Here is a 25,164-nt window from a genome sequence, read left to right as displayed (position 1 = left end):
TCTAGATTTGGCCTTTAATTTCTGATTAATATTTTCCACCCTGTCACAAAGTTCGTGCATGTCTTGCGTTTCTTTTTCTTTTGCGGGCCAGGTGGCCACGCGCCGGTTGTTCGCAAGCATGTCGCGACGCGGCGGCGATGATTCTGCCTCCCCCGCGTGGACGGTTGACCCCTCGCGACACTAGAGGGTAATGGCCACTCCGCCCTCTCCACGAATTATCGCCGTGTAGCGAGCGCTGGGCCGTTGTGGGTTTGGGGCGCTCTCGGTTGAATGCCCGGGCACCGACCCGTCCTTCGCAAGCTAGCATCGCTCCTCGTTAGGCCCGTGGCCTTCCCTCGCGTCTCTTCTGAGTTTCTACGTGTTCCCCCTCACCGACCCTTTCCAGCATCTGCAAATCGCTGGCGCTCTGTGCCTTGAGTTTTTGTTTATTGGTAGGTTTGCCACGATAACGCGGCGGCGGGAAAACCGCGAGCCAGAGAGTTGGCTTGGACATTTCGGTGCGTGCGGAAGTGTGTGAGGCCAGCCAGGGAAGTGGTCGGCAAGCGAACTAAGGCGGGTGCCTGACGCGTAGAGATACACAAAATGTATCGAAAGATACTATCGAAGATACATCTATCTTCGATACTGTCCATGACTGCTTCTATGCACAATAACTTGCTTGTTACTAGTATTACATACATCTGAATAGAAAAGAAAAAAGTTTTGGTATCTGAAGAAGTGTACAATCTAAAATTTACATCCTGGCATGCATACACATTTTTTCTGCACGCAGATTACACATCAAAATGAACACACTGTGAAAGGTAAATAGTTCGCTCTATGTAGTATTTTGCATGCCCTTCAGAAATGTTCAGGTAGAAACCCAATCTAGAAACAAATATTGCGCAGAAATGAAATAGCTTGAGAAAGTTTTAATTAGAAACACAAAAAGGTTCAAAAAGTAGCAAAAACAAGCTGTACAGGACATGTACGGTGAATGCTATAAATAAAACAGTTGCCGGCAAAAGCTAGTAAATCCAATATCTAATCAGATATCAAGAGTTCATGAACACACTAAATTTTAGCTATGCAAAAATCTAATATCTAGGTTCCGATATGAGAGTTCATAAGCATATTAAATCTGAGCCATGTAATTTTGCCACTTTTTTTTTAATTCGTCAGTCTGCTGAAGGGCGCTGTGCACTTTTGGGTGGACTGAGGTTATCTTCCCGGACAACCGCCGGCTTCCTTCCTCTGCGTTCATGCCCACCAGTTGCCTGTAAAGAAAGACACATTTAGAAGCTAAATCATCCCAATTAGACCTGCAGAATTTTAGGGCTAGTCTAAATGTAGAGCTGCATTTGTTAGTACTGCCGTTAGGTTGAGTTGGATTCCCAGCAGTCCAATGCTCTTAGTGCCACTTCTGTGGATACAACGGTTCATATGAACATCATTTACATGGTTATACTAACTTTTCAAGCAAAACAAAGCAACAAAAGCATACACAGTAAAGCACGCTGAGATGCCGAGAAAGCACATATCTCCAGTATTAGGCAGGCAACGTAACTTGTTCCAACCACTGCAGTTACTCAGTGCATTCTGATCTGATATTCTTTACACTACCAATTTGTCTCACGAGAGATATGCCTTGTGCGTAAACCACAGCGCTGTTACTGCCATATGCCTTGGTTAAAAAGTTTGACCAAGAAGCTTGATTCTGTGACTTTCAAATGAAGAATCTTCAATATTCTGGAGGGAGGATCCCACACGTTCATGTACAGAGGGCAAAACGCATGTCTAGAACACGCTCTGAGCGTGTTTCGGGCTTAACACGCGATAACTAGCGATTAGATTTGGTTAAAAATGGGCTGGATGTAAACATGGGCTGTTAAACTCTTATAATTTCATCGTCATTTTTTGCCTTCTTGGTTGCAGCGGCTTTGGGAGCTCCGGAACGCAGAGTTTGGTTGTTCTAGGCATGTGTTTTGCCCTCTGTACACGGCCTTACACACAGCAATGGCTCGAATGCCATCGCTTCCTGTCTTAATGCTTTGAGGTCCGTAAAGCACAGTTCTCTGCTTATTCACCATTTTTACCTTCCCTACTACTCAATGTTCTTTCAGTCCCTTCTCTTCTTTCTCAATAGTCTGCATGTATTCTTTCCCCGTTTCTGGCCATCAAATGTTGGCTTTCACGCAGCCCATGAGCCTGTCGTGAAAGCTCGCTGTGGGTGCATCAAAGTGAGAAAAAAAAATTGTTCGGAATTCGTATCTTAGCTCCAATATAACGCGAGGTGCTTTCTGAGTCATACGATTTTAAAAAAAAAACTTATTCTACATTCATACATATATGGTACTACTGCTTTTGGCAGGTGCCTGTACTGTAAATTTCTTTTACAAACGTGTGAGAGCGTTGCTGCCAGAGCCACAGCACTTGTGCTGGCTTACATGAGCAGAATAGTAGCAAACATATCAGGGCATCAGCATGACTGTGTTCGTTACCACGCTGTACCATTCCTGATAATTCACATGAAAATCAATCAGATTCCTACTGTTCTGTCGTCATACTGACTAGAGATGTGAAGGCCTGAAAAAAACACTGCAATTTTGGAAAAAAAAACCGTTTTTTTTTCGTTTTTTTCAGACGAGGGAAAATGGAAAGAAACATCGAAAATTTCAATTTTCAATTTCAAAATGCAATTTGAAGGTTTGATGGCTGCCTGCTTTCAGTTCAGGTTTTTGTTTTTGCTTTGAAAACCATTACAGCATGCATCGTTAAAAGATTGGAGAGCAGTCGTCATCGCCGGTGCCAGGTAGTGCTTTTAAAACGTTCGTGCTGCGAGTACGCGGGTTGAAGGCCAGGTCACATATAAGCTCCAGGCTTGACTTAGAACACACTAATAGTTTGAATAAAATGGCTGCAAATTCTACAGCGCTACACACATGGCATAAATAACATAGGCTGCTGTGCACGTAAGCGGTTTTAGCCAAATACAAGCCTAGCTTCTTGATTTCCAACATAGCAGAGTACAGGACATCCGCAGGAATTTGGTCCAGGACAGGGGTCTTCAGCGAAGCACGTGGCCCCATCTACCTTGTGGCAAGACCTTTGCACCAACCAGCCGCTAACTCGTCTGGCTTGCCGGCTGCTGCAGATACCTCCATCATCCGCCAGCTGCGAACTAAACTAGTCCCGTTTCGTAAACGTCCATGCAAGGATTCGCAACAGGCTTTCAGGGGAACGCGTTCGAAAGCTTGTGTATGTGCAGTCGAACCTAGCTGTGGACACAGCTTCAATCCATGCTGCTGCGCATAGTGCCGCATCCAGCGACAGTGACTCTGAGTCCGATGTGGAGTGACTTATAGATCAGTTTCCATGTTCTCTTTCTCAGTGCAATAGAACAAGAAGTTCGTTCCACAAATATGATATTTATATTTCCATATTCGCCTGGAGTGCAAATCATTATTTATCTTCTCTGTGCAATAGAAAAAGAAGTTTGTTTCACAATATGACATCTATAACTACATATTCGACTGAACTTCGGAGCATTATTATTGATCGTCGTGCTGTTGCAACTAAATCTGTTTTTGTCATGTTTTGCAACATTTCCAATTTTTCATGAAAAAAACCCTGAAAAAAACGGTTTTTTTCATGCCATTCAAAATTTCATGAAATTTTACATCTCTAATACTGACTTCTACTGATACGCTATCGTCCAAAATTAGATAATGTGTCTCCTAGGCTGTCCTAGCACACTATTGCTCAAAAATGCTGAAATCATCGTTTTTCTGTAAAAACCTAGGGATCTTACACATGACTAGACAATGCAGTCACGATGTGATCTTATTAGCCGAATGATTAAAATAGCTGAAGACAGTTATCAGCTCAGCCACAGCCACATAAACGCTAGCCTTCAAGACTTCTGTAAGGCCATGAAGAACTGCCCAAAAGACGATACACTAAGCAGAAAGGTTGAGCGCACATGTATGCATGTCGTCTTTTAGCACAACTCTTCGTGGTTTTGGGGGATAGAAAGAGACTAGCATCTATCACAGGACAGGCTTTGCAACTACTCCATATTCAATTACAACTGATCTCTGGAGGAGGGGTCAAGGATGCCCAGAATATGAAAATAAGTATTGTTCACTAGATCCCTTGTTAGACTGCAGGCTTAATTAAGCCCTGCCTGCTATTTCCCTGGCCTTCCCTGAAACTGCAGGGTTCACCAAGCATTGCTCGGAGTTCTTGCGTTCATATTTCTTATTTCTTTGTTACAACAGAAGTTGGCCCTAAAGAATGGCATAAAAAACTGTAACGAAAGAATGAAAGCCGTGGTTGAATGTACTGGGAAGCATAGTGGGATCCCTACTTCCAACAGAAGCCATCAAACTCCTAGCAGCTTCATGCAGGCTCAGCTCGTATGAGAGAATGTGCCATCAAGCCTAATAGTTAAGATAATCAGTTGCGTCATTTCTCTGTCCATGTGCCACTGCGCTGTTTCGTGGTAATGTTAGACCAACTCGCCCATCAGTTATTACTATTAAGGTTGTCAAACCATGCACAAAATGCACATGCGCATTGAATCGAACAAATGCCAGAGAGTTTGCGGGAGCGATGCCAGGCTTATGCAGTTTACATGCAGTTTTTCTATCACGTGTTGCTGAGCGCTTACGGCTACTGCAACAGTCGTAAAGAGGCAGACATGGTAAAAACTTGTCTATAAAATAGAGAAAAAATTTTCTGCTTACCGCTGAATGAATTGCAGTGTGGCTCCAACTTGACTGTATTTCATGTTGAGACAAAAGTATGCAGCTAAAATGATCTCCATGGTGGCCAGGAAGCTCAGGCTTCAAAGCACCTTGCTCCATTCAGCGCCGCATTGCATGTGCAATCAAAGTTGCTTGGGCCTGAAAAGAAAATCTCCTTTAGTGCCAAAACCTCAGTTCGGATTAGAAGTTATCAATTGTGGAGCAATTGTTTTTTTTTAATGTTACAGCTCGGAAGAATAATTTTTGGCATGATAATATCAACATGAGGCATACAAATATTTCGCACATGTAAGCACAGCTAAAACATTATTGTCAGCAGCTCTATGTAGCATGCTAATGGTAGATACTCAATGTATTTATAAAGCAGTGAACAAGAGCAGATAAATGAATTGCAATGCATGTGATATTTTAAAAAGATGACTCTGATGACCCACAAACCACAATTCTACAGCTTCACTAGCAGGGTTCAAGTAGCGGATTATGCTGCCAGCTACGATCTCTAACAGAAGACTGCGACACGTGCATGGTAAAGTTAGCTTGCTGGGCAGATAGTGTCTCCCTGTCTGAGACCCGTACTAAGTGGTGTTTTGTCTCTTTCCACTAGGAGGGATATGGTCGCTGTGCAACCGCTGTAGATATTTTCCACTGTGTTTATAAGCCTCTTCTACCCGCCGTTTCTGTGATGCCTGCATGGCTGCTGAGGTTTTGACTGGGTCAAATAGTTTATCGTTGACTAAATATAGGAGTTGGTATTATTTTACACTCTTATATATATAAATCATCTGATGCATAGTGTGAATATGGTCCAATGTAGAGCACCCTTTGCAAAAGCCAGCCTTGTCTTTTGGTTGACCTAAGTCTAAGGTTGATCTAATTCCATTAGCGATCACCTTAGCCAGCACCTTGTAAACAACAGATAGCAAGCTGATTGGTCCTTAACTCTTCAATTCCTTGATGGCTCCTTCCTTACGAGAGTGACATGAGTGTTCTTCCAAGATTCTGATAAACTAATTGTTGCGAGGTACTGTATATACAGGAGTGCCAGTTTAGCAGGGAGGCAGCGGGATAGACCATTGGGCAAGTATATGCGTTTCACTTTGAACAAGATGGGTTGCTCTGACCTATGCTTGCAAATTTAAACAAAAATATTTTTAGCTATGTGGCACCAATACCATGCGCGTTTTAACAGAACATAACCTTGAGAAATGTGTGTTGCCGAGTTGAACTTAATGTGGTGCAAAAATTATTTTCAGCTTTAATGTTGCTTTTTGTTGGGCTTATTGTTCAAAATCTACACCTGAACTATGAGAAACGTTGTAGTGGAGAGCTTCACATAATTTCTTACCACACATAAGGAACTTTAACGTCTATTGGCCTCACACAGTATACAGGTGGATTTCTATTTTGCCCATTTCAGATTTGACTGCTATGGCCAGGAATCAAACCTTCGACCTCATTATAAGTAACAAAAATAACCACTACACTTCCATGCAATATATATTTTTACATTGGTTAACAAAAGAAAATTACTTTTGCATTGGACGGTGGTGTATGAAGAAAAAAAACTGCAAGATGGGGTTAGCAAAAACAATTTAATTTGCTAAAAGCCATAAATCAATGTGAATATAAAAGGAAACGGCCATATACTGTGTTTCATGCATCAGGTGCAACGCTGTTAGAGCTATATTTGTTTGTGCTGCCTGCAACCGTAATAAAAAGTACTGCGTTCCTCGTGGAGAGCAAAATAAATGTTTTGACGGCAACTGTATCACATGACGCATTTGTCATGAGCTCGGTTAAAAATGCGCTCTTATTCCTGATGACATATGCAAACACTTGGCCACAAAACAAGCACGAATAACAAGCCTCCCTATCATCTGCCCATTACCTTATCAGTTCAATGCCGCGAATCGAAACTACGCGCGCCCGCGCCTCGCATGCACGGTTAAGAGCCTTGATATTCCGAGATGGCCGTGTTACCGATACGCCGATGCGATGACCGCTTTGGCGCACGCTTTTATAGCGAAAGCTTTACTACTTGCACTTTCAGCCTTTGCCGTGGCGCGGCAGTGCCACCACCGGCACCTAACGCCTGCGCTCTCCGCTAGGAGCGCAACAGGTGCTTTGTGACGTCACGCCGAAGAGAAAGGCGACCGACTCGCGCCGTCGCAAGCCGCGGCGGTGCCACCACGGCGTGGCCTCTGCGATCGAAGCGCGCTTTTGAGCAACGGCGCGCGCCGCCGCCGGAGCAGATCGCGGCGGCCACGACCACGGGCGCCTAACTCCTGCGCTCTCCGCTAGCAGCGCGATTGTGGCGTTACGCTGAAGAGATTTAGGCTCGACTCACGTCGCTAGAAAGCAGTAGCTGTGCCAACCACCAGCGCCTTAAGATTGCTTCGCGGCGATGCCGCCTACCACAAGGGAGGCTCGTCGTAATGCGCGTAAAAGAGAGCGGCGAGCTACAGAGAGAGGAAGAGCGTGAACAAGACTCGCTAAGCGACGTGCCCAGTATGCGGCTCGGCGAGAACGTGCGAGCTACATAGATTAGCCAAGTGATCACCACAGCAGCACCAAGGTATACAACAAGTTTCACACAAGCACCACAACAGCACGACTATCATGTGAGCGAGGGCGTAGCCATGGGTATTGCTTTCGCGATTTCCCAGCTTAACCAAGTTGAGCCACAACCATTTTTTCTTTTCTTTTCACTTCACGCCACACTACTATAGCTGGTTCTTTGGGTTTCCGATTGTTTTTTTTTTGACGCAGTCAATGCGTACAGTGTGTTGTTCCCCGAGAAAACAAAGTGCCGTCTCGATAATGACACCGGTGATAAGAGATGAAGGTATACATACCTTGAAAACGAGCAGCACCTCCGTCGTCCGTCCAAGAGATGCTGCGTTGCTTGCTACGCACTTGCAGCGCTTGTGTTTGCAGTCACCTCCAGACAATGTGTTCTGCGCGCGCTACTACTTCGTATGAGCAGCCGCATTATGTGGCACTCCGAGCTGCGTGCAGCGGCTCCAGGGGTGGTAATACTCCTCAATGTCCCCGAAGAATATAAAACGCCATTTCCGTTTGCGAACAGCCTGCATGTGTGTCACGCTTCTAATAGGCGTACAGTCGCTCTGCGTAGAGCCGAGCATAACGGCACGCAGAGACCAAGGCTTCTGCGCTTAAGTTTCGCATGTCTAAATTGCGCAGCAGTTCCCGTTTCGAAACAAGAACGATAATTTTGCGATCGTGCTGACGAGCGGAGAGAGAGCCGTTCACCTGTTCTTATTTACACACGTTTCTAACAGTGTACAGCCAAACAGCATGCGTTTTAATTACAGCAAGCTTTTTCTTAGAGGGGTTGCGTTGGTTGCCTGGAATGGCTGTATCTCTCAGAATTCCGAGCGACTGCTGCGAGGGCGGACACCACGGAACTAGCTCCGGTCGTTGACAGCGCGTTACAACTCTTAAGGCGCGGTTATACTCCGACGTTTTCGGCGCGCGGGCGAGAGCCGGTTGTGGTCGGATACGTCAGATCGGCGACGCTACGCCAGGCGCACTACGGGAGCTCTACAGTCCAGCCGCTCCGACGCGAGGCAGCGCATGCGCAGAACGTTCTTCGTTCGAAAACCGGCTGGGAGAGGAGGCGAGTGGCGAAGGAGGTAGACGGGAGGAGTGGCGTGGGAGGTGCGCGCGGTGCATGCTGGGTGGGCGGCTTCGGCGCGTCTCGGAGCGGCCGGCGCGAAATGCAGCTGGCTACATTACGCGCCGGGCACAGTCAGACCGCGCCGGAAGCCGCCGAACACGCTGGCGATCGGGCGCCGCTGGAGTATAGAGGGTCGCGTTTCGCCGACGTGACGTCGCCGTGCCGCGCGCGCTACGTCGGAGTTATAGTGAACTAGAATACTATCCTAGTGGCGCGAACGGAAGGGCGCGGGCGTGCTCTTTGGCGTAGAAGCCACCAGGTGGCGCCACTGCAACTTTTTGCAGCGGCGTCGTCGCGGCTCCGTTTGGAGCTTGTGTATGCTTCTCCACGTCGTTGTGTCGGTGTGGTGCTCTAATACGCCGGTAGTTAATAAACATGCATGCCATTTGCTTCAGCTAGCTTCAGAGTAACCTGATAGGCACTTTTTTTTCCCAGCCGTGCCCCTTTGAGCAGTTCGGCGATGATGAAAAATCGCGTCGTTGCATGCCGTATGCTACCGAGAACGGGCAATGAGAGAGGCTCACGGTTTTGCCAGTGGGTGTTAGTTGTCTAGATGCATCTCTTACCAGGCTCATTTTGTTTACCTGTGATTATAGTTTGGTACTATGGGGTTTAATGTCTTTTTTTTAATTCGACTTGTGTTTATATGAAAATTCTTTTTCCTGTATGAGCTTTGCTGCCCTAACCTCTCGCCGACGTGTGTGGTGCTTGTGGCCTAAAGGCTTTTTTTTACCTGCACCGTTCTAACTATCGCGTTCTTTGCTTCTCTTTATGTTCCTATATTGCATTGCTATATTTTTGTGACCTTTGTTTTTCCACATCAACCTTGTATACGCTCCCCCCTTATGTAATACCCCGACAGGGGCCTTTAAGGGACAATAAATGATGATGAAATGAATGTCCCAAAGCAACTCAGGCTATTGGGACACCGTAGTCGAGGGCTCCGGATAATTTCGACCACCTGGGGTTCTTTAGTTTTCTGACATCGCACAGCACACGGGCCTCTAGCATATCGCCTCCGACGAAATTCGATCGGCGCGGCCGGAATCGAACCGGCGTCTTTCGGGCCAGCAGCCGAGCACCATAACCACTGAGCCACCGTGGCGGCTTACAGTCATAGAAAACTGCCTTCCTCATTCATCTGTACGCGCGCCTACGTGTCATCCAGTTTACGGAAACCAGTTTTTTTCTGAGGCGCTTAAGCGGCCTCAGAAACATATTTTGTTCACTGAATGTTATTCACGATTGAAAATATTTCCACCCCAATTTTCGGCAAGTCTTGCAATGTATACATGACATATGCCAAGTTGAGAAGACACGGGAGGCGAGCATTATACCTTTATTGGCAAGTGCAGACATGTGAAAGAAAAATTGAAGCGAATATTGGTTTGATGGGAGGCACATTATTGGCGTAATCAGCCGAAATTAGGTTACATAGCAATGCCATCCGCGGAATCAAGGCTATAGCTTTCCTAAGAAGGTGCTTCGGAGATCTAAGTGCAACGACTCATTTTCAGGTACTTAGAAGCTTGGCGCTTCCGGTTGTTGCTGCTATTGAAGCTTTTTTCATAAAACAGTTGGTTGGTTTGGTTGGTTTATGGGGTTTAACGTCCCAAAGCGACTAAGGCTATGAGAGACGCCGTAGTAGTGGAGGGCTCCGGAAATTGAAGGCGGGTTGTTATATAAAAAGCAGTGAGCTCTGCTGCTACATTCTCACAGTGGTCAGGACAGCCAAGCCAAAGCTCTGTTTTTGTCTTAACCACCTGTACAATATCAACGATACTGTCTGCATGTAGTTCTAGGAGGCTAAAACATGTCGTGAAGGCATTTTTTAGGTCAGCTACAAATTTGTAGAGGGGAGCAGCGGGATACAGAAGACCACCGTTGTCTTTCATGCGAGTGAACGGGGCTAAGTTTTAGTTCCCAGCCGCCTCTTTGGTCCGCAAAACCAAATTCAGGCAGCTTGCACAGCTCGTCTTCAGGACACATTTTCTGGCGACATAACCAGCTATATAAAATATTAGCCGGCTGTAACTTGATGCCACGGTGCAGGTGACACCCTCTGAACCTCAAAACTGTTTGGGTTGGTGTGGCTAGATGTGATCCCGTACAGGGCTTGTAATGCAACATTTTTGCCATGTAGAGCAATGGTTTGGTTTGGTTAATGGGGTTTAACGTCCCAAAAAGACTCAGGCTATGAGAGACGCCGTAGTGGAGGGCTCCGGAAATTTCGACCACCTGGGGTTCTTTGACGTACTGACATCGCACAGTACACGGGTCTCTAGAATTTCTCCTCCGAAGAATGGCTCTACGGACATTTTCCAGTTACACCTGAAAAGTAGAAAATGTATTACACAGATGTTCTCGTCCTGGTAAAAATATTGTGCGGCGAACAAAGACGCCTTAGGAGCTCCCGGATAACCGCTCCGACAGCCCGGAGCAAGCAATGGGAGTCCGTCTTCCTTTTCGGCATCGTGCCTCTCTGTAGTATATAGCACCAACTTCACACACGCAATACGATTTTCTCCGGATCACTCACATCTCGAGGAGTCACGCCGAAACGTAGAACGCACACAAAACACTTCGGTTCAGCGCCCGGAGAGCCGTTCTCAACGTGAGAAGCAGCACGGCAGCGGCAGCGCAGGCTGGCGCAGGGCTAGTAAAAGGCGCAGTGGCGCCCCTTGCGGCGAGGAGCGGCGTTTTGCTTCAGCCGCTCCGCTGCCGCGCGCCTCCGTTCGCGCCACTAGATGAGTATTCTAGTTCACTATAGTCGGAGTATAACCGCGCCTTTATTGAGCGCGACTGTACATGGGCGACGTCATGCAGACGCCGTCAAAAGTGTGCAAGCACTCGGAATGCGCGGGGCACGTATGTACCAGAAGTCCGCTTCGTCATAATTACTCGAAATCAGTGTTCACTCTGCGACCTAAAAGGGCATGCCAGGCTCCAGTCCGCATTTTTTTGGCTTCAGTTGCCGTTTTTTATTGCGAAAGCAATACTGCTTGCACTTTCAGCCCGTCGCGTAGCGAGGCCGGTACCTACCAAGCGCGGCCTAACTCCTGCTCCTGCCACTCGCGGCGCGTTTAGCAGTCTGACGTCAAAGCTGCAAGAGCGGGGCTCCAATTCGCGCCGTCGCGTAGCGAGGCCGCAGCTACCAAGCGCGGCCTAACTCCCGCTCCTGCCACGCGCGGCGCGCTTAGCGGTCGGTTCGGGTTCCACCGAGATGACAGAGAATTACTGCGCCATTTCCTTTCGTCAAAAAGCGGTGCGTTCAAAGGGCAAGGCGTGGCGCAGTAATTCTCTGTCATCTCGGTGGACACCCGAACCACAGGAAGGGAGGAACGCCACCACCGGTTCGGCGCGATGCCTTGCCCTTTGAACGCAACGCTTTTTGAGGAAAGCAAATTCTCTGTCATCTCGTTGGACACCCGAACAGCAGCGTACAGGAAGGGAGGAAGTGTGAGTGAAAGAAGAGGGAAACTTCTAGACAATCATCCCTTAGCGTTAGGCGCTCGTTTTGGCGACCGAGGCACGCATAAATCTCCCAGCACGTGGTGGCCTTCGTGCGGTGAGTATAATGCCATGTAAAACAAATGGGCAAAACTTTCATAAATAAGCTTTACTAAGAGCACTACCAAGACACACCACCAGGCAAACCAGGCGCAGCCAGGGCTATTGCTTTCGCCACTTACCGGCTTAACCAAGCTAAGCCTCTGCCAAATCTTTTCTGTCACCGTCAAGCTTACGTTGTTGCAGTTTTCTCGCAGCTTAAACGTCCCGTGATCTCAACTCTCCCAAACTTATATAAAACAGCCGCGGAGAAGTGAGCGATATTTATATTATCCAAGGCGTGTTGCTGAATGATACGTCTACTCCCGAGTAATAAACACTATAGGCGGTGCTAACAAATCAAAGCGGCTCGTTATGATCATCACTCGCTGGGGCCTGACCACCTGGTCTCCTGTGGTCGGCTTCCCCGCGATGCACCCCTCCTAGATTCGTTAGCTGCGCCGGCGTCACAGCGCCACGAGTGCCACGAATGGCGTGATTGCAGCGCGCTCGCGGGGGGGAGGACGCGCGCTGACGCTCAGGCGCGACGCTTTGCTTTCGGCCAGCGGGGCGAGGCCTCGTGGGCTCTCCCGCATTTCGTCTCGTCCGACCGCAGAGTGTCCTGTGCCCTAGCGTGGGCGAACATTCGCTCGTAACACTGCTGGTGAGTCGGACATCCTCGAATCCCTAGCGTATTTTGTTGCTAGCCTGGCTTTATTTTTGTAGCCATAAATGCCGGTTTTTGTCAGCCAGAGTGCTGTTTCTTTGTTCCCACAGAACAGGGCCCGCCGTGGTCGGCGGGCGCTCCGTAGCGTGCGCGATCACTGGCTGGGGTCGCGGCGGTTTTGAATTGTGTCAGCCCCTGTTACGCGAGGAGAACGTACCTATCTCGCCTATTAAAATCGCACACACCACTTGTCACAAAGAACAAGTATAACGACTTGGCACCTTCGGCCGTCAAAGCCGACACCTCTGTTGTACCACAACACTCTGTAAGAAATATGTCGGAGGCAGGTGCTCTGACTTGCACATGAAAACTGATGGTACTTTTTGTAGTCATCGAGGCTAACGGGAAACTCTGCTTTGCCTACGTCCTGCAGACTTCCTCAGCGACAGTGATCACCGTCTCTTGATTTCATAGAACTTTTGACTGCTGATGCAATCTTTCAACGCATGCAACTCTCTCTGGGGACAAGGGAGCTTTCACCCTTTTCGAACAAACTTTGAGTAAAGAAACGTTGTACGGCGAAGAATAGGCCGGAGGTTTGCCTTGTAGTAGGACACCTTACTGGACGACTTGCAAAGGGCTTTCTAGTGGCATGGAGTAGAGCGATAGCGTGCCTTAGCGTACCTTAGCGTACGTGCCTCAAGCGTACCTTAGCACCGAACTTGAGGCCATCCAAAACCGCGCGACCCCTTTTATCACCTCTGAATACTCAAAAGAAAGTAGCATCACTGCACTCAAACATTCTATCTCCCTCCCCACACTTGAATCACGCCGCATCATCTCACGCCTTTGCCTACTACACAGCTTTTTCTACCATCCGATATCAAAACATCCCCTGCTGAAACCACCGATCCGAACTTCCAGTCGCCTCAGCCACAGCCACCCCATAGCCAGCATCAAGAGTCGTACTTTAGCAATGAGCAGTTCCTTTTTTCCTGACGCAATAAACCATTGGAATGCCCTGCCCAACGACATAGTATCATGCAACGATCGCAAATCATTTCGCGCGAAACTCACCAGTCATTTTCAGAACACGTGAACCATTTGTTGGCCTTTACTTTTTTCTGTATTTTCCCTGGGTTTTTCTTGTATTTTTCTGTGCTTTCTTGGCTTCTCTTGTTTTTTTTTATATAACCACTTGATACTCTTTATCTTTATTTTTAGTGTTTGCAGTTGCAGTGTTTCTTTTATTGTCTATGTTTTCATCATGAGTGCGTTCACACAAAACAATTTGTAACCCCCTCCTTATGTAATGCCCTCGGGCCTTTAAGGACGAAATAAATGAAATGAAATGAAAAAGCGGAGTCCAGGTGCCGTGAAAATCTAATTTTATGGCAAAATACAGCCTCAGGCTGTGTATCGGTGAGATATCGGTTGCGTGGGGCTTCATCAGAGGCTTGAAATTTAGCTTCTCTTGAAGTTTACTGCACACTGACCTCCTGCAAATGTTATTTACTGCACACTGACCTCCCGCAAGTGTTATTTAGGAAATCCTAAAATACTCGAGAAAGGACGGTCACCCTAAATTTTTTTGTGTACTTACACGTTGGCGTACTGGTTTGAAGCTTGACTCAGCAGATACCGCGCGTTCAAGACGTGGGCCTTCTCCTGAAATAAGCCAAAAACACCTGAGATCTTGTCATAAGTGGAGCCCATGCATGTGGCATAGAGAGTGTACTACTAAACCTCCAATCCACTAATCTAAAGAGATCTAATTAAAAGAGATCAATAAGTTCTAGCCTATTTTCCAAGCCGATCAGTTCCAAGCATCTCCCCTTCCAACCAATCTTGATGTTTTTGTTCCGCTAGCAACACTGCGCCAGGCTTTCGCGTAGCCGGTAGGCACGAATGGCCTTGCACAGCAGCCGTTGCCTAGCAACCCTTTGAGCCGAGCTCCGCCAGGTGGCGTCTTCGGCGCCGCGCCGCCGTAGACGGGACCGGACAGACTGCGAGAGCGTCTGCGTAAAATAGATGAGTACTTTCCTTTAATAGTTTTAAAAGTGCGTTTAGTTTTTTAGGCTGTTAGGGGAAGTGCAGGTTAAGGAATAGAATTTAGGTCAGTGACCTAATTTCGGCCGGGACTATTTGGCCGACAGTTGTCTCAGTGTTTTTTTTTGTGCGTTAACTTTTAGAGAGATAGCTATTTTTTTCCAAGTGATTGATCGGCATTTGCGGTAGCCAGACTTTTATTTGATTTTGCACGTGTTTTCAAGTGTTTTCGTCTTGAGCGTGTAGATATCTGGGCATTTGGTGCAAGCAATAATCGAGTGTTGCTACGATGGTTAAGTTACTGAAGGTTAGATGTATGGAGTGTGAGGAATCGGTGAATTTAAAAGAAACGCGGTTCGATTCAGTGGAGGAGGCCGAAGGCGCAGATTTTATGTGCAAATTCTGCGTATTAGGTGCACGCCTGGACAGGGCTGAACAGGCGAACAGCGAACTAGTGCTAAGGATGGATGCTCTAGAAACAGAGTTACAGATAGAGAGGGCAGAGAAGCGTAAGCTTCAAGTACAGCTATCTCAGATCGAGTCAAAAACGGCTGACACCGCCATTGGAAGCCACAATGGCGGGCATTCCAGCGCCAGCCACGTGGATGGGGCTTGCACTGGCATGGACAGCGAGGGGCCAGTAGGTCAGACATGTTCAGGCAGGAACAGCTATGCACAGGTGGCAGCTGGGAATTCGAGAGGCGGTACTGAGAATTGGTCCGGGCTACTTCCAGGAAATGAGGGCACAGTCGCTGATAAGAGGCAGCGAGATCCGGAAGTTAGGAGGGAGTGGCAGAGTACCCTAGTGCTTATCGCTGGTGACTCAAACATGGGGCGCTGCAAAAGAGCTATTCTGGACCGGGTGAAGGGTGATAGGCGGGTAGCAGTCGGGGTGTTTCCAGGAAAGACAATGGACGATGTCCTGACAGCGACTAAAAGTGAACTTTCCGAGAAGGCTGCAAGGCGTAACTTGGTAGTGGTAGCGGCGGGACTAAATGATGTCCTGAATGGTAACGCCGCACAAGTAGGGAAAACATTAGCTGAGGGAGTTGACGGTATAAGGGCGATAGCACAGCAAGCGCAGATCGTGGTGTGTACAGTGCCTGAGGTACAAGGAAGGAATGCAGAGGTTGCTAAAGACCTTGTGAATCTTAATCGCGAGATAAGGCAGTTAGGCCTCGAGAAAGGCTTTGAGGTGGTAGAAATAAACAAGGAAGTGCACAGGGCAGGTTCGGGCAGAGACTTTGGACGAGATGGCATCCATTTCAGTGGAAGGGTAGGAGAAGAGATAGGCAGGCGCCTGGGAGGCCGAGCGGTAGCTTTTTTAGGGGGTCCACGGTGGCTCAGGGCGTAGGTGTAGGTAGAAGCGATGTAAATGTAACAATGGCGGCTGATCCCAACAAAATGGCCACTAGGAGGCCCAGAAAGAAAACTACGAAAAAGAAATTTAACGCCAGGATCAGTTACATAAACATGCAAGGGGGTAGAAAGAGAGCGAAATGGCTAGAAATAGAACAGCAGTTAAAGGACGAAGCAGTAGGTGTGTACGCTCAATGCGAGACACATCTGAGGGATCTAGAAGATCCACCTTTCATCGATGGCTATGTCTGGGAAGGGTGCAACAGAACAACAACGGAGAAGAAGGGAGGAGGAGTAGGTATGCTGATACATCAAGGAACAAATTGGCAAAGAATAAAATCAACTTGCAAAGAACATGTCTGGGTATCAGGTACAATTGCTGGCAAAAGGACATGGCTAGGGGTAGTTTATTTAGGGACCGGGGACAAATGCAGGCAAGAAAACAAGGATCTAGTTAAGTGCCTCAATGACGATATAAAGCAGATTGGAGACGGTGTCGATATTATTTTGCTTGGAGACATGAACGGCCACATCGAGGATCTGGATGGATACACAGATTGTAACGGGAAGTTAATGCTAGACTTGTGTGAGCGGCACAACTTAGTTATTGTCAATAGAGAAACTAAATGTGAGGGACAAATCACGTGGGAATCCCGTAACAGGCAAACAACCATTGACTACTGTCTAATGTCGCAGGGCATCTATAGCAAGCTCGCAATAATGGAAATAGACGAAGAGGGGAAGGACAGCCTAGGAAGTGATCATAAACGTATTAGTCTACAGTTGGGAGCCCTAGTCAAAAGAGAAATGCAACGAAGTCCAAAAGACAACGCAAAATTAAATGATGAACAAATAGCGCTAATATCAGCCGATATAGAAGAAATAATTGAGAAACGCCACATGGAAAATTGGGATTATAATCAGTTGGAACTGCTCATCGCTACAAAAATGAAACAAGTGAAAGGAGTTAACCGCTGGAGAGGAAAGAGGAAGCCACGGAGCTGGTGGAATATGGAAATTAAGGAGGCCATCGAACAACGACGGGTGGCTTCAAGGGAACACAGAGAAGCAAAGAGGGCGCAGTTATCTGTAGAGGAAATAGGAAAAAAATGGGAATCTTATCGACAAAAGAAACAGCAAGTTCAGGTCCTAGTCCAGGCTAAAATAAAGCAGTCCTCTGATAAATGGCTGGCTGAAGTTCGCGAGGCAAATAAAGGGGGGCCAAGAAAATTCTGGAACCATATAAGCTGGTTGGGAAAAACAAATCAAAGAAAGCAGGAACAGATTATAGATGCTGAGGGAAAATGTTTGGAGGGAGACGATGCTGTGGACTACATTACGTCATTTATAGCTGCGTCTTTTAGCGACGCCAATGGGGTAATCTACCCAAGTGAGGCGGCAACACAGGACAGCACAAAAGAGAACAGCTTAGAACTGACTAGTCTTAACTGGGAAAAGGCGGAAGCGAATATTCCTAAAACCACATCCGCAGGAATAGACGAAATTCCAATTAAGCTGATTAATGAACTTGGCCCAAGAAGCAAGGACGCGCTGATAAAAGCATTGGAGGCAGTCATAACAAATCAGCAAATTCCGCACAGCTGGAGACAGAGTAAAATGAATTTGATTTATAAACGGAAAGGAGATAAGATGAACATAAAATCCTTCCGTCCGATTACGATAACATCTGTTATGTACAGGCTGGCAATGCAGGCGGTGAAATTAAAAATGCAGTCATGGGTAGAAGGGAATAGGATACTCGGAGAACTTCAGAATGGGTTCAGAAGGGGTAGGCGGTTAGACGATAGCCTGTTCGTGCTTACCCAATGCATAGAAATAGCTAAGGCGGAAAATAGACCTCTGTTTATAGCCTTTCTAGACATAAGCGGTGCATACGATAACGTGAACAGGGAACTCCTGTGGAGCATATTGAAAGATTTAGGTATTGGTGATGAGGTAATTGATTTTCTACAGGAAATCTACCGAGATAATGAAGTTGAAATTACATGGGAAGGAAAAAAAAGTACCACAACTGTAGGGGTGCACAAAGGATTAAGGCAAGGTTGCCCTCTATCACCGCTGCTGTTCATGCTTTACGTGATAAATATGGAAAGAAGGCTAGAAGAAAGTAATCTGGGTTATAATCTATCGTACAGATTAGGCGGAAATGTAGTTGAGCAGCGACTCCCGGGTTTAATGTATGCGGACGATATTGTACTGTTAGCAGATAGCCAGGAAGATTTACAAACTTTGGTTAATTGCTGTGGAGACGAAGGAGACGCTCTAGGATTCAGTTTTAGCGCAACTAAATCAGGTGTGATGATTTTTAACGATACAACTGATCAGGTGCTTACAATACAAGGCCACGAAATACCCAAAGTGGCCGAATACAAATACCTCGGGATATGGCTAAACGAAGGGCAGATATACACGGAAAAGCATGAACAGGCTCTTAGGGCAAAAGGACGAAGAGACGCCGGGATAATGAAACATAGGGCATTATGGGGGTACAACAAATATGAAGTACTAAGAGGTATTTGGAAAGGAATAATGGTGCCGGGACTTACTTTCGGCAATGCGGTTCTGTGCTTAAGGGCAGAAGTTCAGTCGAGATTAGACGTAAATCAGAGAGCTGTTGGAAGATTAGCACTAGGTGCCCACGGCAAAACCACAAACGAGGCAGTACAAGGGGATATGGGCTGGGCATCGTTCGAGGCACGGGAAGCTAAGAGTAAAATACTATATGAAGAACGCCTGAGGAAATTGGACGATAACAGATGGGCAGCTAAGGTATTTAAATATTTATACAGAAAGAACGTTGACTCACAGTGGCGGAAAAGAACTAGAAAACTAACCAGTAAGTATGCCGGTCATGAGGACGGAGAAAGAAAGAGCATTAAACGACAGGTTAAAAACGCGGAAGTTAAAAATTGGATGAATTCAATGGAAAAGAAACATAGTGTAGAACTATATCGATTCTGGAAAAGGCAGATCAGGAAAGAATTTTTCTATGATAACTCAAGAGGCAGTGCCCTACTTTTTGAAGCTAGATCAGGGTGTCTTAGAACGCGCAGCTACAAAAAGAAATTTAACGAAGAAGATGACACATGTGCAGTGTGTGGTAGATCTGTGGAAACAATTGAACACCTCATAATCAAATGTGATGGTATCCATCCGGATGTCGATGCAGGCACAGTCACTCTTTCTGAGGCCCTAGGGTTTAAAGATAACAATGGTCATGTAAATAAATCTGCAGTGGAAGTCAGCAAAAAGCGATTGGAGGATTGGTGGCTGAAAAGCAGAGATGTGGCATAAGGTTAGAATAGTAGGAAACTGTAGGCAAAGTTGATGGAGAATCTTAATGAGAATTGCCAACACAGTAAACAAAAAAAAATAATAAATAAAGAAAAGCTGAGCATGGTGGCAATTGCCACCGCCCCGTTTCAAAGGGGGCGCTCCTATCCATCCATCCATCCATCCATCCATCCGCTGCCACGCGCGTAGTCGCTCGCTCCCGCCAGGTTCGTGCTCTCCGCCGAGGTAGAGGGTGAGGAGGTGGGGCTTCGGGGGGTATATGCGCGCTTCGCCTCGGTGGAATCGTCGTTACGGAGAGCGTTAAAGAGAAGCAAGGGCGGCAGGACTGAGCTAGAAAGAGACAATGCGCTCGAGGGACAGCAGAAGAACGCGCTGCACGATTTGAAAGGCGTCGTAACCAAGATGCGGCTAGGAGTCGTTCCACTTCTGAGAGTGACGCCAGGCTGACGACTACGGAAGATTCCGGGATGAGTTCCCAAGATCGTCGGAATGAAACCAAGCGCAATCGACGTGCCTAGTTACACCACAAGCCGAAACTACAAGCGTAGCCATGCGGCTGTTACTAACGCAACTGACCAGGGTTAGCCACAGCTAAGCCACGCCTAATTTTCGCTTCTCAAAGTGTGCGCTCGAGCACTCTTGTAGCGCACGGGTTGCCAGTTCGCACCAAGATGTCCACCGTTAATGTCCCCCTTTTTTAATTGCTCCAATATATTATAAATTTCTACTTCCACTCTATTACACGCTGTCTGTATGCTCTTAAAGTCCGGAAAAAAAGTTTAGGAGACACTTATTCTCTGCCTCAATGGTGTGATGTAATAGCGTAGGGGGTTAATTTCCATATGTGCACAAGTTCAGTCTTTACTTTACATACCTAGATCACTAGGAGTGCTGATACCCCTCCTGGCGTCGTGGTGCAGCGGTTAAGGGATTAGCCACTGCCCTGCGATTGCAAGTGCCCGCAATGGTGGCCCTTGTGCGGCCCAGATTGCTGTTCGCCAGCATCAATCATTAATTTAACCGTCGCCTGCCGCAATGGTCGGCTGCTCACTACTTGCTGGAAAGATTGTCATGTCGCTTCAAAGTCACGTGTCGTAAGTGGCGCAACTGCCTCGTGAGTTGCTCTCTGGAAAAAACATGCCAGAGCCATGCCCGTTGCATTTCGCTCACTGCGCATTCCTTTCTTTGGCTTAGGCATATACCCTTGCATTCCGCAATGGAACCACCCTCTTGTTGCACATTCCTCCACCTTCGTCACACGCACTTCCTTTCACAATTCTTGCCAACCAAATACAATTTCCGTGCGAAATTTGAACTCGACAATGCACTAGTTTAGCTGAGAGAAACATTCTACAGCGGGCGCTTAACTGCAGAGCATGCTAAAAACTCCACGATAGAACTCAGGCTACATGCCTGAGCGGATGCTATAACAACTTTAAAGATATTTTGGCGTACTTCCGTTGACGTTCGGTTTTCAACCTACACACACATTTAATGCCACCAGCAATCAATAGTGGTCTGTTCCTACATCTTCAAACGTACCCCAAACGTGTTCGCTGCGACGCAAGTGGCGCAGGCCCAGCCATTATTCGAGTTGGTAACGAGGAAAGGAGCATGCCCACCCCTGTCCTATATGAAGGTGTTTTTTTTTTGCCCGCATAAATCGAAGAAAGTCCGTTCAATTCGTAGAGAGCGCCAAACAGAAATGTGTCAGGATGATCAGCAGTGCATTAGAATATCAGCATTAGTTGGACAGCAAAGCATTCGAGGCTGTTAGTGGTAATCACACTTTCTGTCCTCCCGAACAACAATTTGAAACTATGCAAAAATTGGAGCAGAAAACTAGCGCGATTTTCCGGTTCGTACTAGCTCACGATCGCGGCATATCCTGCCTGCTTTTCGGCGACAACCTCTGTCTTCCGGCACCATCATGCTTCCATGACAGCCTGCTGCTTCTCGTGAATGGGCCCACTCCCGTAAATGCTATGCATTCTCTGTAGTACTGGCCTAGAGTTTGTGCCAGTGGCGTGAAGGATATGTAAAAAATGCTACATGACGATCAAGATCCTCCAAAGCAGCAACACAGATGAGCACAGTGTTTCAACACAGCCAACGGTTCACAGACGCCCCAAAATATTTCTGAAGGAGTATGGCGGGGACTGGTCTGTCGAGGGCGTTAAGTGGGGGGGCAGCCCCCAGGTTTGGGGCTCACCCTCAAATAAGGGAACTAGAGTAAAAGTGAGGATTATTTATTTGTTCGTCTGAAGCGTAGGTGGCTTTTCTAGTGTGTCTTTCAGTTCGAGTCCACCTTTTTTTGCTCCTTGTCTCCGGAGCCATTTACTGGGTGGTGGCCTTGTGAAGGCTGGAAGCAGGCGACTTGGTGGCGGGCAGCGCTTCTCGAGGGTATAGTTTTGTTTGCGTTTCGTTATATGGTGGATGGCGTTTGCGGGCGGTGAAGGTTTGGGGGGAGCGGGGTTCGGCCGGTGGATTCAGGGCGGTGATGGATGGGTGCGGAGCACCTAGCTACAGGCTTGCGGAGATGGAAGTGGCTGGTGATTGGGGCTTCTTGAGTCACTGAAGACAAACTCTCCGAAGGTGCACACTGAGTCACTCCAGCTCTTTCGAATTGTGACACTGGTACTCCTTACCGAGAAAAAGGATGACAACAGAGACTGTACTAGCGACTCGCTTGTATTGACAGCTCCACTTAACAGCCGATTTGTAATCTTTTTTTCCTTTGTGAGAACGTGGTTCGTCATCGGGACGCCCTTTTCATTAGCTGTAGATTTATTATTACGTATTTACTCTGTTATTTATGTTTATATTTACGGAGAGTGCTGTCCTGCGGCATTATGATAACCGGCAGGGAAGTAGATCTATCAAAAAATTATGCACATGGAGAAAACGAAATTTCTTTACTGACAAGTTCCAAATTCTTTACCAACAAGTTCCAAGTTATTCTCGGTCGTAACTCACTAGCTGACTGTGTGTTCACAGATTTCGCGAAAGCGTTTGATAAAGTACGCCATAGCTTACTACTATACAAATTGCAGCAACTTAACCTCGAACTAAAGAGTCTAGCCTGGCTTGATGCTTTTCTTACACACCGTCAGCAGTTCACTTCTATTATTGACGTTTCCTCGGACCCGAGTGTGGTTCACTCCGGTGTTTCGCAAGGCTCTGCGCTCGGTCCGCTTCTTTTCCTTATTTGCATTAACGACCTACCCTCCAGCATTTCACCTCACATTTACCTATTCGCTAATATTTAGGGACATAACATGCGATGGCGACAAGCTAAGGCTTCAATCCGTCCTCGACTCCATCTTAACCTGGTCTAAATCTTGGCTTGACACGGTATCAGGGTGTCGAGCAACGCAGACGCTTTATTGGCACACCCGTGCCCAGCCGAGAAAGCCGAACGCCCGTGGAACGCAGCGCTTATAAGCGCTAAGCGACAGGCCATCAAGGTGACGGCACACGCGCTTCGCATGACACCACAGTTTCGGCCTGCCATCCCTTGCGTCTCGTCGGAGAATATTTCATCTTCGCCTTTTTCATAAACTTTTTCACCATTCTTACCTGCACGAAAAACATATCTCACCCCACATTACGTGTCCCCACAAATGGATCACGCTCACAAGGTGGTTAGAATACCGTTCTACAGAACAAAAACCTACTTTCATTCGTTGTTGCCCCGGGCATCCCACGGCTGGAATCACCTTCCCGCACCACTGGCACTGGTTAATGGCAACCATTTATTTCAAGAATGCTTCAGCTAACATTCTATAATTCGCCACCTTCTGTAAAATTATGCTCATATTGCTATGTTTTGTGGCTTCGTATAACGATTCTCCTCTGCAATTCCGTATGGGCCTGAGGGTATATTAAACAAATAAATAAATAAAATATCAGTCGAGGTTAAAGTAGCGCAGGTGGTAGAAATTACTCCCAGCTCTCCACTACGTCGTCCCTCATAGCCTGAGCCACTTTGGGACGTTAACCTCATAAAACCCAGCTTCTATTACAAAGGTGAGAGAGCGTACTTTTTAACCAAAGAAACAGGAGATTTAGACATTGAGAGCTTTTGTAATCGCTTGCTTTTTGTCACAGGCAGGAGAGGCGGCTCTCCCTATCAAGCTGTTGCTTCTTCACAACTACCACCAAGAGGCGGCCGATTCAGTGATTGTACCAGTTCGGCGCACCATTTCCTCCACTCCATCCTGCTTTCTACTTTCAACTATTCATTCTGAATTTTTTTTAAATACAAGACAGGTCAGCCGGCAAGATTTATCGACCCTCCTGCGCTACCGAGACTGGCAAATGCACTCACCATTTCCATCCTGCGGCCGGCCAGAGCCCAGGTTATGTTGTCCAACTCGACACCATAGCAAGCCATGACGCCGGGATTCACGAACAGGCTCTCATCGTCGGCGAGCATAAGCTGGGTGTCAGCTGCACACGTGGCACAGCTGTCTGTTCAACCGAGCTTTCGCTCCTAAAGGGGCACCGAGATATTTCGCTCAGTGCTTATTAATGTCAATAAATGGATTTCTGATGTGTTTCAGGGATGAATGCAAAAATGTTGATTAAAATCGAGCAGGTAAGCTAAAGTGTTCCGCTAAGAAAATTCACAATAAAAAGATCAGACGGAAACGCATTTCGCTTGCCCATTTCATTTACACAGTGCTGAGATTGGCCGCTCTCAATCAGAACCGCGCGTAACGCACACGCAGCAGAAGTTTGCATGCAATGGTTTCTTTGCAAGCGCAGCCCATAGCCGCTCATTTTGGCGACGCCGTCCCATCATCGAATTCAGGGACGAACTATATCGCAGCGCCAGGCGCACGAAAGCACATCGCAATAATGCGCGCATCGTTATCCCGCATTGAGTGCATTGGGAGTGCATGCCAGCTTACTTTACGAGCGAGGTGAGTTTTTGCATTGCCCTCAGAAACACATAATTTACAGCGGTTCTCGCGCCTTCAAGTTCGAAAAACGATGACAGAGTACCCAGAATTTCCATTCTGTGCTTTAAGACTTCAGCTTTTCGTTTTCAGAGAATACGGTATATAATATTCCAGTGGAATAGTCAGTGCATTGGGTTACATCCGGTAAGCTATACCTGCGCCACACCGGAAAATTCAGTGCCATTAAGGGATTGATGCCTCAAATATTAATGTCATTTGTGCGGCTAGGCATTAATAAATGTCATGCCATTAGCGTCGCTGATATTTGCGACCTACTCAGTTCGCTACAACTGATTCGCCCCTGAAATGGGTACTCTCATCGCCATTCCAGACGTAGAAACGCACGCAGCTTTATTAGTGTTACACTTCAAACCAGTTGCAAATGGTCAGCTCATAACATTCAGCCCTATGAGGCATGTCTACGACCCTTTCGATGCGGTGGGCACCATTTTTACCGTAACTTCTGACAGGTACTCTCCACTTGTGTGCTAACATGCGAGTTCATAGCTACTTTTTGACTTGTAAAAGGAAAAAGAGCTGTATTTTCTGGAAATTAATTGTTATACTACATTTCAACATTGCACCAGAGATAATGCGCCCATTTCACTGTTTCTATTCAGGTGAAACTTAGGAGTGCCAAGAAAGCGTTATCGTCATCTTGACATAAATATAGTGACATCAGATGTGGACTGTTAGCACGAATTCTCAAAAATAATAGCATTAATTAACTCAAGGCTTTAAGCATTTGCTGCCATTTCTTGTGCAAGTGTGGCATGCGTAAACATAAGAAGCAGCACTCAGTTAAGGACA

General features: G+C 46.9%; 1 protein-coding gene across 1 annotated transcript in view; it reads right to left on the bottom strand.

Annotated features, from left to right (window-relative positions):
- The window catches only part of LOC149338183 (uncharacterized), a 157,330-nt gene that overhangs the window by 46,235 nt on the left and 85,931 nt on the right, over nt 1-25,164 (bottom strand). The window contains exons 8-9 of the mRNA XM_089550282.1: nt 23,718-23,839; nt 14,268-14,332 (exon numbers count right to left, since the gene is read on the bottom strand). Coding sequence (XP_089406408.1) covers nt 14,268-14,332; nt 23,718-23,839 — 187 coding nt within the window. The remainder of the gene's footprint in view (nt 1-14,267; nt 14,333-23,717; nt 23,840-25,164) is intronic.

The sequence above is a fragment of the Amblyomma mixtum genome, chromosome 6 (assembly GCF_055824585.1).
Source record: "Amblyomma mixtum isolate Tamu chromosome 6, ASM5582458v1, whole genome shotgun sequence".
NCBI classification, from domain to species: Eukaryota; Metazoa; Arthropoda; class Arachnida; order Ixodida; family Ixodidae; genus Amblyomma; species Amblyomma mixtum.
Note: the sequence above shows the minus strand (reverse complement) of the source record. Positions and strands in the feature narration are given on the sequence as shown.